The 13,530-nt window shown below is 37.3% G+C and overlaps 1 protein-coding gene across 1 annotated transcript in view; it reads right to left on the bottom strand.

The window, feature by feature from the left end:
* Nrdc (nardilysin convertase) overlaps positions 1 to 13,530 on the bottom strand; it is a 90,637-nt gene that overhangs the window by 3,178 nt on the left and 73,929 nt on the right. Inside the window, 9 exon segments of the mRNA XM_047549355.1 lie at positions 105 to 157; positions 401 to 448; positions 2,607 to 2,745; positions 2,987 to 3,018; positions 6,713 to 6,875; positions 8,578 to 8,597; positions 8,599 to 8,706; positions 11,202 to 11,352; positions 12,259 to 12,310. Coding sequence (XP_047405311.1) covers positions 105 to 157; positions 401 to 448; positions 2,607 to 2,745; positions 2,987 to 3,018; positions 6,713 to 6,875; positions 8,578 to 8,597; positions 8,599 to 8,706; positions 11,202 to 11,352; positions 12,259 to 12,310 — 766 coding nt within the window.

The following is a 13,530-nucleotide window of genomic DNA, read 5'->3' as shown; positions in this document are numbered from 1 at the left end:
ATTGTAGTTCTGAGACGCAGCTCAGTCTGGATATCTGATAAACCTCAGCCTGCAAAAATAACCCCAGACTCGTATGATCTTAGGGCCCTAACCAGCAAACTTACCCAAGGGTCTGCTTGGTTCGAAGGAAGTCAAAACAGGGCTCTTCCATGTGCATCTGTAATTCAACACACTACCCATCAGCCCAGATCCCAGCAGAGACTTCCATTTCCTCCCCTCAAAAGTGTCCCACATACCTCCATGATCCAGCCTCTCACTGCTTTCCTCCTAATGTCCCTGTCTATGCTCATACTGGGTAAGAATACTAAATGACCACCCCAAGTCCCCAGCTTCCAAGTAGAGAGGCTGGGCCTCAGTGGACCCAGGGCTCTTAAACACCTTACTTGCTTTACACACTTACCACAAGTAGCTCCATGAGAGTGTATTCTCTTAAACTCCTGGTACCTGACTGAAAAGACAAAGTGATCAGACCAACTAAATATCCAGTGGCTTACAGCATTTTTTAATATTAGCTATTCTGTAAGAACTACTTATTTAGTTATCATTCCCTCTCTTCTTTCCCCAAGAAACAGAGTCATACCTTCTGCCTCCCCACTAACCTAAATGCTATAGCCAAGGAGATAGACTGCACAGAGAAGCTGGGCCTCTAAGGAAAGGTCTATAGGAAGAACCATGCTAGACACCTGTATCCCAGCACTAACACAGAGCTGCAGGTGGACGTGGTGATGAGTCTAATAATCTCCAATCTGCTAGTTCCTGCCTGGAGGACCTGGAGAACCTGCAGGATACATTCTAAAATCAAGCATTTTGGCTCAAGGACCTATAGAAGACAACAGGAAATAGTTGGGGATCATTAGGAAATAGATTCAGATATATTCCTTAGGTGGAAACAATCATACTTAGGGACCTCATCCTGACTGCCCTGGAGAATGACAAAATATATCAGAATGAAGATGGCGGGAGACCAATACAGAAGGGGGTTGCTAGTGCATGCATCTCCAGAGTTAGGTTCTTGCAGGCTCTTCTGACAGACTCATTTCTCATGATCTTCCCACTTTACCAGAGAAAGAGGCTAAAGCCAATGTGCCCTAGAAGCCCTTATTAAACAGCAATGAGATTTCCCGTTGTCTCCTAAGAAAGTTGAAAAAAAAAACTGGAAACTTTGCATCAATTTCTTATAAAATGCTCTATAAGGAGGGAAATGGTTTCCTAAAAGCAGCAGTTTGTGCTAAGAGATGACTGAAAGAAAGAAGTACCTCCAGACAGTCTCACAATGTGAAATCTTACCTCGAACCCTGCCTCTGGGTTTATTTATTTATTTTTTTACAGCATTTTTATTAGTTGTTGATGAATCTTTATTTATTTATTTGTATGTGGTGCTGAGAATCAAACCCAGTGCCTCACACATTAGGCAAGCACTCTACCACTGAGCCACAATCCTAGCCCCTGCCTCTGGGTTTTGAGGTGTGAGGCATTAAGGGCAAGCAGGGCCAGGCTATACTATTTATGGACTTTGGAACGTAGAAAGATTGCAGGTTGAAATGCTATAGCCAAGGAGATAGACTGCACAGAGAAGCTGGGCCTCTAAGGAAAGACAAAAATCTATTCACCTAGCTCCAGAACTACTGTGGCTCCTGAGGTAAAGCACTCATTAAAAAGACTAGGGAAAGGCTCAAGTTCACGAACAAAAGATAGCCATGAGATCTGGCAGGTCTATTTACTTATGACACCAGACCAGGACAATGTCAGGATAAGGCCTAGGACCAGAAACTCAATACAAGGACAAAAAAATTAACAAGGCCATGGAACTCAAAGCCCAGATCAGGGACCTTCATAAGACCTGACAGGTAGGGACTGATAAGGACTTCCTCCTGCTAGAAATCCTGGACCACAGCAGTAGCTACAGGAACCTCAAGATTTTGGGAAGTCAGATGTCAGGCTGGAGGATTAGAGAAGATCCCTTCTTATAGACTAGACGTGAGTGAGAGATTAACCACAGGCTAAAGTAGACCATGTGTTAACGGAGACTGTTGCAAAAGTACTTCCTTATTTTAAGCTCTCTCCAACCCTCCCAGAATATTGTGCAAAGAACACAGATTCTCATTATTACCCTATGTGCATAATGATTACATGAACTGTGTAACTCTATATCATGTACAACCAAGTGAATGAGAAGTTATATTCCATTTATGTATGATGTGTCAAAATGCATTCTACTGTCATAATAATTAGAATAAAAAACACTTGTTTAGAATTTGTCGGTTTTTCAAAACTATTCTTTTAACATGTCTACTTGGGGTTCTGGTAGGGAAACATGCAAGAATTTCCATCCATACTGTTATCTGTTCTTCCAGATTATAGGCTAGTTGATTAATGGAGCAATATCTCATTATAATTGAAAAAATGGTCCATTTTACTGACAGAAGCAATGTTTAAATGTAGTTGCTTCAAGAAGACAAATGGCCACAAGCCTAAACCCACAGAGGTAATAAGAAAGGGGCCTTGAAGGTCATTGGCTCAGCTCATTCCTAGTTACCTTGGACCTTCCATCAGACTTTCATGCCCTAAAGGTACTTGTCTATGAGGATACAATGGGGCCTACTGACCTGATAGTAAACAGTGACTTCAGAGTTGGCATCACCTTTGTTCAGAGCTCTCACTTTGCATAAGTGGTGGCCATTGGGCAGCTCTACCACCTGGAATTGCACAGGCATTTCCTGCTCCAGGGGCATGAAGTTCAGCTTACTGCAAAAGAATCATATGGGTTACTGATGCAGTCCCTTTATTCACTTACCCCCATCCAAAACCTATAAAGAAACCAGCCTTTTACAATCTCTTCTGAATTGCTTTGTTTATCTCAGCCTCAAGAAAATCTGTCATGGGTAGTATTTCAAATTTGGGTTTAGTAACAATTAACTTAGCTGTGGCTTAATGCCTTCCTGCTGAACACATAACCCTCAAAGAGAAAACTCAAACCAGTACTTACTCAACAACATATTTCAGGAAATCCATAGATTCCTGAGAGGTAAAAGAGAAGAAAATTATATTAGTTCCTCGTGACATTAATTTCACCCAGAACCATGTAATACCAATTAAGTCATTTTACTGATCAGGATAATCAATTGAATAAAAATGCTTATTAAATACTGACTATGTATAGTGGAGAGGTAGGTATTATGGATTGAACCCAGGAGCACTCTGCCTCTGAACTACATCCCTTGCCCTTTTAAATTTTTATTGAGAGTCTTAAGTTTCCCAGGCTTGCTTCAAATTTGGGGATCTCCCATCTTAAGTCTCTGAAGCGGCTGAGATTACGGACAGGTGCCACCACACCCAGGTGAATATTCTTAAATGAACGGTTCCCCTTCTGGGTCCCTTGGCAATCTGCTTACCATACACTGAAACACATTCCCCACTGGATCAAACTTACTTGTTTAGGGTGAGTATTCAACTAGGACATGCCCTCTATGTTTTAGAAATCTGGGCCCATTGACACAGAACCCAAATAGAGTAAGCACTTTAAGAGAACACATTCTCTTCCTCTCTCAAGATTTCTGCTTATCTATTATATAATAATGAGGTATTTTCCAGTCATGGTAGCATACCCCTGTAATACCAGGGAGGCTTGAAGCAGGAGGATCTTAAGTTAAGGCTGGCCTGGGCAACTAATTAAGACTTGTCTCAAAATAAAATAAAATAACGTTCAGTGGTAGAGTGCTTTACCCACGCATGAAGTCCTGAGTTCAATCTCTAGTACACACACACACACACACACACACACACACACACGGTGGAGGGATGGTTTCTGATGTGTTTTTTCCTGGGGACAATTCATAGCACCGAGTCCTCTGGACCAAAAGTCCCTGCCTGGTACTCCCACTGTGCCCAGAAAAAGGCAGCTATTCCTATTCTTTTTGTTGTGGATTGAGACTTTGAAAATTCTTTCTGTGAGCAGGACAGAAATTAATGGTGGTTCTGCGTTTGGGGGATAAAGATAGAGAAGAGATAGGTAGCAGCCACAGTTTCAAGAGTGATTTATAAGCTGGGTAGGATGGACATGCATGTAATCCCAGCAACTTGGGAAGCTGAGGCAGGAGAATTGCAAGTTTAAGGCCAGCCTCAGCAACTTAGCAAGACTGTGTCTCAAAATAAAAAATAAAATAGCTCAGTGGTAAAGTACCCTGGGTTCAACCCCCAGTATCAAAAGAGAAAAAAAAAAAAAAAAAAAAAAAAAAAAAAAGATTTATGTATACCACCAAAGGGCCAGTCCTGAGAAACTGGGAGACATAAAGGAAAACAGTCAACAGCCATTTTAGGAAGAGTGTTCCAAATATGCATTCTTACCTGGAAAAGGCCACAATCAGTTACAAGGTCTCAGAAATACATACAATTTAATACCAGAAGAAACTCTTCAAGAGGTTGAGGTTGTAGCTCAGTGGTAATGTGCATGCCTAACATCTGTGAGGTGCTGGGTTTGATCCCCAGCACCACATAAAAATAAACAAAATAAAACTACTGTGTCCAACAAACCCAAATAAATACAATTTTCTCATACTAGACAAAGGTGCCAAAAATATGCAATGGAGAAAAGATAGCCTCTTCAACAAATGGTGCTGGGAAAACTGGAAATCCATATGCAGCAGAATGAAACTAAACCCCTATCTCTCACCCTGCACAAAAATTAACTCGAAATGGATCCAGGACCTCGGAATCAGACCAGAGACCCTGCAACTTTTATAAGAAAAAGTAGGTCCAAATCTTCAACATGTCGGCTTAGGATCACACTTCCTTAACAGGACTCCCATAGCACAAGAAATAAAAGCAAGAATCAATAACTGGGATAGATTCAAACTAAAAAGCTTTCTCTCAGCAAAGGAAACTATCAGCAACATGGAGAGAGAACCTAGAGTGGGAGAAAAATCTTTGCCACTCATACTTCAGATAAAGCACAAATTTCCAGAATCTATAAAGAACTCAAAAAACTCTACACCAAGAATACAAATAATCCAATCAACAAATGGGCTAAGGAAATGAACAGACACTTCACAGAAGAAGATTTACAAGCAATCAACAGATATATGAAAAAATGTTCAACATCTCTAGTAATAAGAGAAATGCAAATCAAAACTACCATAAGATTCCATCTCATCCCAATTAGAATGGCGATTATCAAGAATACAAGCAACAATAGGTGTTGGAGAGGATGTGGGGAAAAAGGTACACTCATACATTGCTGGTGGGGTTGCAAATTAGTGCAGCCACTCTGGAAAGCAGTGTGGAGATACCTCAGAAAGCTTGGAATGGAACCACCATTTGACCCAGCTATCCCACTCCTGGGCCTCTACCCAAAGGACTTAAAATCAGCATACTACAGAGATACAGCCACATCAATGTTCATAGCTGCTCAATTCACAATAGCCAGATTGTGGAACCAACCTAGATGTCCTTCAATTGATGAATGGATAAAGAAACTGTGGTATATATATACAATAGAATATTACTCAGTCATAAAGAAGAATAAAATTATGGCATTTGCAGGCAAATGGATGAAATTGGAGAATATCATGCTAAGTGAGATAAGCCAATCTCAAAAAGACCAAAGGATGTATGATCTCACTGATAAGCGGATGATGATACATAATGGGGGGTGGGAGGGGGGCAAGAATGGAGGAAGGAGGGACTGTATAGAGGGAAAAGAGGGGTGGGAGGGGTGCGGGGAAGGGAAAAATAACAGAATGAATCAAAAACTATTACCCTATGTAAATGTATGATTACACAATGGTATGCCTTTACTTTATGTACAAACAGAGAAACAACATGTATCCCATTTGTTTACAATAAAAATAAATTTAAAAAAAAAAACTGTGTCCAGCTACAACTAAAAATATTAAAAAAGAAAAGAAAGAAAAGACTTCAAATGCTCAAAATTCTCCTCTGCTTCTAATAAGAAATACGAGTAGCATGATAAACTCCTTCCTTTTCCCTTACCTCCACTAATTAAGTCGATGAGTTTGGGCCTCCTTCTACCTTATTTCCTAAGCACTTCTTTTTCATTTATTTGGCATAATCTCAGACTTCATCATTATTCATATAACAAAGTTTATCATGCTAATCATTTTTTAAAGTGTAGAGTTCAGTAGTGTTAACTATATTCACATTGATGTGGAAGAGATTTCCAGAACTTTTTCTTTTTTTAGTACTAAAATTCTATACCCATGAAACAAGTGCTCCCCCTTCCTTCTTTCCCCGAACTCAGTCCCTGGAAACACCATTCTACTTAACCACAAATCTTAAATCCCTCAATGGTCTCCATTTGCTGCAGAATAAAGCCCCAGCTCCTTCATGTAACAAAACTGTACATATAGGTCTGCCTCTGTATATATGCATAACATCTCTTACAACACCCACTACTCCCACTTAAATGTCTATATTAAACTCTTTGTGGTTTCCACATACAATCTTCCACGAATATAACCAAAACCATTCACATACACACGCATACACACACAACATATCAAATTCATTTCATTCAAAGACATAAAACAATCTTATTCGTAGGCAAAGAGTTGCCTAGTATCAAATGGCAGGTTTCCTCCTAATCAGAAAATGATAATGCTGGCCCACAAAACTATAGAACTTCCCTTTTATGCAATTCCAGAGTACACAACTGCACTGAAGCCCAGAATACAGTAACAGTACATCTCACACTCACCGTGCTTGTGACATTCCCTTGTACCAGGCCCTCAACAAAGAGTTGGGATTTGAACTCTTTGACAAAGCTCAGGAGAGACTCAAGGGAAAGGCCATCCATCAATGCCCGGTACTTGTCAATCATAGACCAACGGGCATATTCCAGGATTAAAAGTCGCACATCTCTGCACAAAGAGCAGAAAAACAAATAGAAACAACCTCTGTTGCAATAAATGCATCTTCAAAGTACAGAAATATTTGGTCAAGTTGTATAGATGATATGTTTCTAAAGAGATGATTCCTATCACAACTTAAGATTGGGGGAAAATGTCACAATCATCAAAAAGAATTTAAAGATGCATATACAAAGTTTTTACTGGATTTACTCACCAGTACAACAATGCACTTATCTATCTTAGTTACAGAGTAAAATATTTCACATAAGTTGCCAGATGAGTCAAAGCTTACCCAGTCATAAACCAATTTAAAATTATTACTATTCTGGTTTGAAGTTTCACTAATATTAATTACTGGAGGCCACTATAATAAGAATCTATCACTGCAGTGACAATATAGTCTAGGTAATGGCTCTAGTCCAAACCAACCCAAGTCTATCTCCAAACCAACCCAAACCCACACATAAGCTGTTTTAAACTTGGCAAGTTACCTAAGTCTATCTCCAAACCAACCCAAACCCACATGTAATAAGCTGTTTGAACTTGGCAAGTTACCTAATATCTGTGATTTAATTTCTTCATTTGTAAAACAAGGGAAGTAATAATGCCTACTATTTATTTGGCATAATCTCAGATTATGATGGGAATTAATAAATATACAAAAAGTTCTTTGAATAAATCTAGTATGTAAATTTTAAATGAACAGTAGGCATATTATTATTCTACCATACTTCAATAGAGTAAATTTCCAAAGATACTGGAAATAGTAGTTGATAAAGCAGTATTTTTATAAATAGAACAAATATTCAGGACTTATTGGATACACAGTACTATTATTATTATATCAACAATTGCAGACAACTCTTCTTTCCAATTCAGATTATCAGTTAAGCCTAACACTTAACCTCCTCTTCTCCTCTCATAATTTATAAACTCATTATAACTATATCAAAAGCAGGGTTTCCGTTTAAGGTTGTGCTGTTTGTTCACCATTCACAGATGTCCAGCCAAGGAGTCAAGAAGGGTCTTGCAAGCGCTGTGCACAAAAAGACTGCCTGCTCAGAGGGGATTTATCTGTCCTTCACACAAAGCTTCCACCTGCTCATAGGGTAACCCAAAAGGAGCTTTTTTTCTGATTCACACAAAGGTATATCCACATAGGCTATCATTAACGGTGAACTAAAGAAAGAACAGGCTCTCAGGGAAGGTCCAGAGGGAAGTTCCCAGGAGTTCCTTATTAGCAAAGGGTTCAAGCATTCCTATGCAGGCTGTTCAGGTGCCTTGATCTCTTCAGGAACCTTAGCTGAATCCTGTATAGTTAAGGTTGCCAGATAACAAGCAATTTAACTCAGACACTTAATCAACCACCCGACACACTAAAATCACCAATAAACACTTGTGGACTACAAACAAGTCAGCACTTAACTGTTTACTTACAAAGTAAATTGCAAATTATTTAATGGTTTGCTTACAAAAATTTTTAAAAAATCCTTTATTTTCAGCCTCTAATCAAATATAATAGGCTGCTTTTAGTCCCATTCACAGTTACTTAATCTAGGTTTAAAGATTTTATAACCTGAAGCCATAGCATAATTCTCACATGTCTGAAAATTATTAAGAATTATAATTCTAGCTTCATGCCCTGCAATTCCTGAAGAAAGGTAAATGCTTTTAGGTTCCTAAAATATAAACTGATCCTGTGTATACTCACTTGGCCAGAGTCTCAGGTTTTGATGAGGATGTTAAAGTAGGTCTTCTTTAATTGCTCTGTTATCATTGTAAAGACAGCTGGTGTGGAACTGAACTCAGCTAAGTAGTCAATAATGAGCTGAAACAGTAGCTATAAGGAGGAAAAATAAAAGAAGCATTTGAAGTAGCAAAGCACGAAAATCCACCAAGTGTTACGGGGGCAATGTTTTTCCTTGTTTTTTATCAGGGGCCCAGCACAGTACTAGGCATTACAAGGGACATAAAAGATGTACTAAAGGGTTGGGGCTGTAGCTCAGTGGCAGAGCGCTTGCCTAACGTGTGAGACACTGAGTTAGATCCTTAGCACCACATAAAATAAACAATAAAATAAAGGCATTCTGTCCATCTACAACTATTTAAAAAAAGAGAAGAAGAAGAAGTACTAAGGACTTAGAGAATCTTCAGAGACCCAAATCTTCAATATTTGCCAAATTTGGAGCCTGGTTCTTCCTATTGTATTATTTTCCTGGTATTCTCAAACATTTTTTTCCTTCCAAATACATTTCATTTTATCTAGTGTCCCTACCACTCCAAATGTGACTGTAACTGAATGGACATTATATATTAATTTTAGAAGCAATGATAATTTATAATGTCAAGCTGACTTTTCCAGAAACATGAGTCCTCTCTTAAAATCTTTTTTATTTGCTTCAGTAAGAGTTACAGTTTTCAAGCTGGGGATGTAATCAATTGGTAGAGTATCAGCCTAGCATGTACAAGGCCCTGGGTTTGATCCTAGCACCAACAAAAAATTTAAAGTTTTATTTAGCTAGCCCCTACACTATTCCTACTTATTCCTCCTAGGTATTTTGTTGTTTTTCTCAATATTATAAGTGTAATATTTGTTTCTATCCACTTCTAAGTTGTTGTGCTACCATAGGAAAACAGCAACTGATTTTGAAATATTGATGATCTCATGCCTAGCCATATCACACCAAATTATTTAATTTTATTAATTTAGTAATAGTAGCATCTTAGGTTTTCTAAGAATATAATCATATCATCAACAAGAAAAATATTTTTATTTTCCATATTGTAGTAGCCAGACCCTCAAAAACAATGTTAACTAACAGAGGTGATCATGTATTATTCTGGGTTTGTCCTGATTTCAATGTACAGTGGTTCATCATTTAATGCAACACTTGCTGTTGGGGTGTGAGGGGGCAGTTAACAGCTTTAATTGTGTTTCAATAACTTCCCTCTATTTCTATTTATAATGAATGCCAACACCAATTTATCAAATTTTTGGCATTTCTCACTATATTTATGTAGTGGTTATTCTTCTTTGAATTATGTTATAATGAGCTATAGTTATCAATTTCTTAACACTGAACAGCCCTGGTAGTCCTGGTACTTGGTCATGGTGAATTATTCTTTTTGCTATATTTACTGATTGATTTTGCAGTGCTGGGGATCAAACCCAAGGCCTTGTGCATGCTAGGCAAGCACTCCACCACTGAGCTACATTCCCAGTCCTAATTTTCAAAAATTTTAGGAAGTTCTCATCTATATCCTAGGTAAAATCAGTATTGTGTTTTCTAAACATAAATATGTGTGTTCATTTTTTTTTAATATTAAGACTAGGTAAACTTCATAAAATGAAAAATATCAAACACTTGTCTGTGGTTTGTATTTTGAAAAAGCTTTCTAGGTAAATTCAAAACATACTTCCCAAATGAAAAGCACTGTATTGGGCAAGTAATCTATTTGGATCTTAAGTTATCTGGATATTATATTTAGGCCTTTGAAGGTGGAAAAAAGTAAAATACTCTGTGGTACCTTAAGACCAATCTTTGTTCCTGGGAAGATGAGGTATAAGGGTATAAGAAGAGAACTATACTCTTTCTTCTGAATTTCTGCCAATATGGAAGCTAATGCTTCCCAAGCACAGATATGCTTTCTGGAGGTTCTTTCCTCAAGACTTTTTTCTTGTATGAATCTGTTCCCCAAACTTAATACAATATATAGTGTATCCAAAAATCCTGGATATAATTTTGTTGTTGGGTACATTATATTATTTTACACAGCATTTAATGATTGCCACTCTCTTAGCTAGCATCTCATTATTTTTTCCTCTGCTTATTGTTTTTGACAAGGCAACATTGAAACACATTCCTTACCAACAGATGCAGAACCTATTTCTAAAAAGCTCATAAATTTAGAAGGAACATAAAACACACATATTTGAAACAACATTAGAGAGTACATAAGAGAAGGGGCACAAACACTGAAGTTCTATTCCATGTCAGGGCACAAACCAGGTTCTTTAAGTCTGCCACTGCTGTATGGGGTAAAACAGTTCTAACTGCCAATGTTGGCTGACAGCAAAGGGAAGTGAGACCAAGCCTAGAGCCTGGGCTGTATTGTGCACACTGCCATTAATTAATAAGACATATATAATTCTTTGGTATAGTCATAGTTAGAATACCTGTCATCGGTCAAGAAAACTCATGATACTCTATATTAAAAAATAGTTCTTTTTAAGTATAGCATCTCATGTGCTAGCCAAATGCTTGGTGCTACAGAAGCAACAAACAAATATGATACTTTAAAGCTCTCTATGAGGAAAACAGTACATGTACTTACAGGTAGTTTGTGGTTGAATCCTTTTACTCGAATAATTAAACCATGCTCTCCAGCTACTAGTTTATACTCCAGCTGTGCCACATCAGCTTCATAAGCAGGTTCCGCAAGATTATGCGTAAGGATATTGACAAAGATATCAAAGAGGACCACACTGAAAAGTTTACCAAATGCAAACAGCATCATTAATTGACAAGAAAGACATAAACAGATTTGCTTCAATTTAGAATTTAAAAACTTTACTTTTGGAAAGGTATTAATTCCTTACTCTGAAATGTAAAACTGCTAATTTGGTTCAAAGGTAAATATCGCTTACTCAGGACTCAGTTTCACAGGTATATTAAGTGGTGTTTCCTAGACTTTTTCATGTCATATATACATAGAATACAACATTAATTATACTAAGGGAATGGAGTAGGCATTAGAGGCTATTGGCCTAAGGTTTATGGCTTTTCTTCATATTTTTTTTTCAGGGGGATGGGGTTACTAGAGATGGAACCCAGGGGTGCTTTACCTCTGAACTACATCCCAACCCTCTTATTTTTTGTTTTGAGGAGGGCCTTGTTCAGTTGCTGAGGCTGGCCTCAAACTTGCCATCCTCCTAACTTGAACTTGCCATCCTGCCTCAGTGAGCCACAGGCAAGTGCCACTGTGCCTGACTTAAGCTTTGTAACTAACAAATTGAAAATATAAGGAAAGGGGAAAAGGTCATGCATTTTTAGAGTAAACATTAACAGAGTTTAACATTCCTTTTCATTTTAAGGTTGGCTACAGTTAAGTGGTGAAGGAAAAGTTCATTAACAGTTCCTGAGTTGCCAATCCAGTAACTATGACTAACCTATACCACCAGCATGTTTTACACATGAGTGCTACAGTAGGAGTTTAACGTTTAGTACCAACACAAATAAGTTCTCTGGAGCATAGGAAAAATGCATACATCAATAACATAGTTCAAGAACTGAGAAATAAAATGATGGGTTGATTTAAATGAAGCTAAAACAGTTTTCCAATAATTATTAAAAAAAAAAAAAAAAAAACAGAAAAAAGGACAGTTGCTTACTTTGCGGCAGACTTCTGTATCAATGGTGAAATCAGATGGAAACGTATGTAGGCTGAAAGAAAGACCAAAGATAACTTATGGAAGCTCAGAGGCTTCAAATATTTTTAAATTGTGAATAAAGTACAAATACTTAAATCCTCATTATATTTTTATAATTTCTATACATACATTTTTATTCTTAAGAGTTTTTTAAAAAGTAATATTACCATTCCAAATAAAGTACCCTATAAGGCACACTTTAATCTAAGTGATATTCAGATATAGTATCTATACACAAAGAGGTCTATGAATATTCTTACTTATTAATAGCTTCAGATAGGGAAAATGTTTAAAGAGGTATACATGTCAAAAACATTAAGGGAATAACCCTAACGTTCACAGAAAGTTATGACAGAGCCTTTTTCTAAGGAAGTGAATAAACATTAAGAACATTTTTTGAAAGTCTTGTAAGCCATTCAAGAAAAATTGTGGAGAGGTGGTGAAATAGCTTAGTGGAAGAATGCATGCTTACCAAGTATGAGGCTGTGGGTTTAATCCCCAGCAGAAAGATAAAGGATGGATGGGACCAAGGAAGAAAGGAGAGAGGGAGAAAGGAAGAGAGGAAAGATGGATGGATTGATTTATAAAAACACCTTAATAAACTCAAGAATTCTCCACAGAACTAAGGTGTAGCTGTGTTTGAGATTGGGAACATAAGTTAAATTACATCCAAGAACACTTGGCCTAGGATTCCAAGTTGCTTCAGTAAGTTTCAATGCTATGTACAAGAACAAAACAAAAAAGCAAAGTAATTTTGGCCATAACCTTAAAGTCAAAGAATTTAGTCTGTTCAACAACTCTACATGATGCTTCCTTTATAATGAAAAGCAAAATGGCAGAAGGAGGCAGATGGGGGAGACTTTACATCTGTAATGCTGGATTAGGCTACTGTTATAGCTAAGAATAAATTTTTCTTAATAAATAATAAGAAAATAATACAATAATATGTATAAATAATATAATCTTAAGTTCAAATAATACCAATTCCTTAAGACGGTCAAACACCTGGCTCCACTTTCATTTATCTGAAAGAAAAATATCTGAAAACAATTTCTATTTAGGCTTGAATTTTTATTTCCTGAAAAATAGAAAATCTATAAGTATTTGTGTGATAGCACAGGAACACAGTATGAATCTGATAGATAAACCTAGAAAAGGTCTCCAAAGGTAAGGGGAAAAAAAAGTAGGCAACAAACACAGGGGAAAAAAATGTTACTATGAAGAGAAAGATTT

Source organism: Sciurus carolinensis, chromosome 1 (genome assembly GCF_902686445.1).
Source record: "Sciurus carolinensis chromosome 1, mSciCar1.2, whole genome shotgun sequence".
NCBI classification, from domain to species: Eukaryota; Metazoa; Chordata; class Mammalia; order Rodentia; family Sciuridae; genus Sciurus; species Sciurus carolinensis.
The sequence above is the reverse complement of the archived record's forward strand: the minus strand, read 5'-3'. Positions and strand labels throughout refer to the sequence as shown.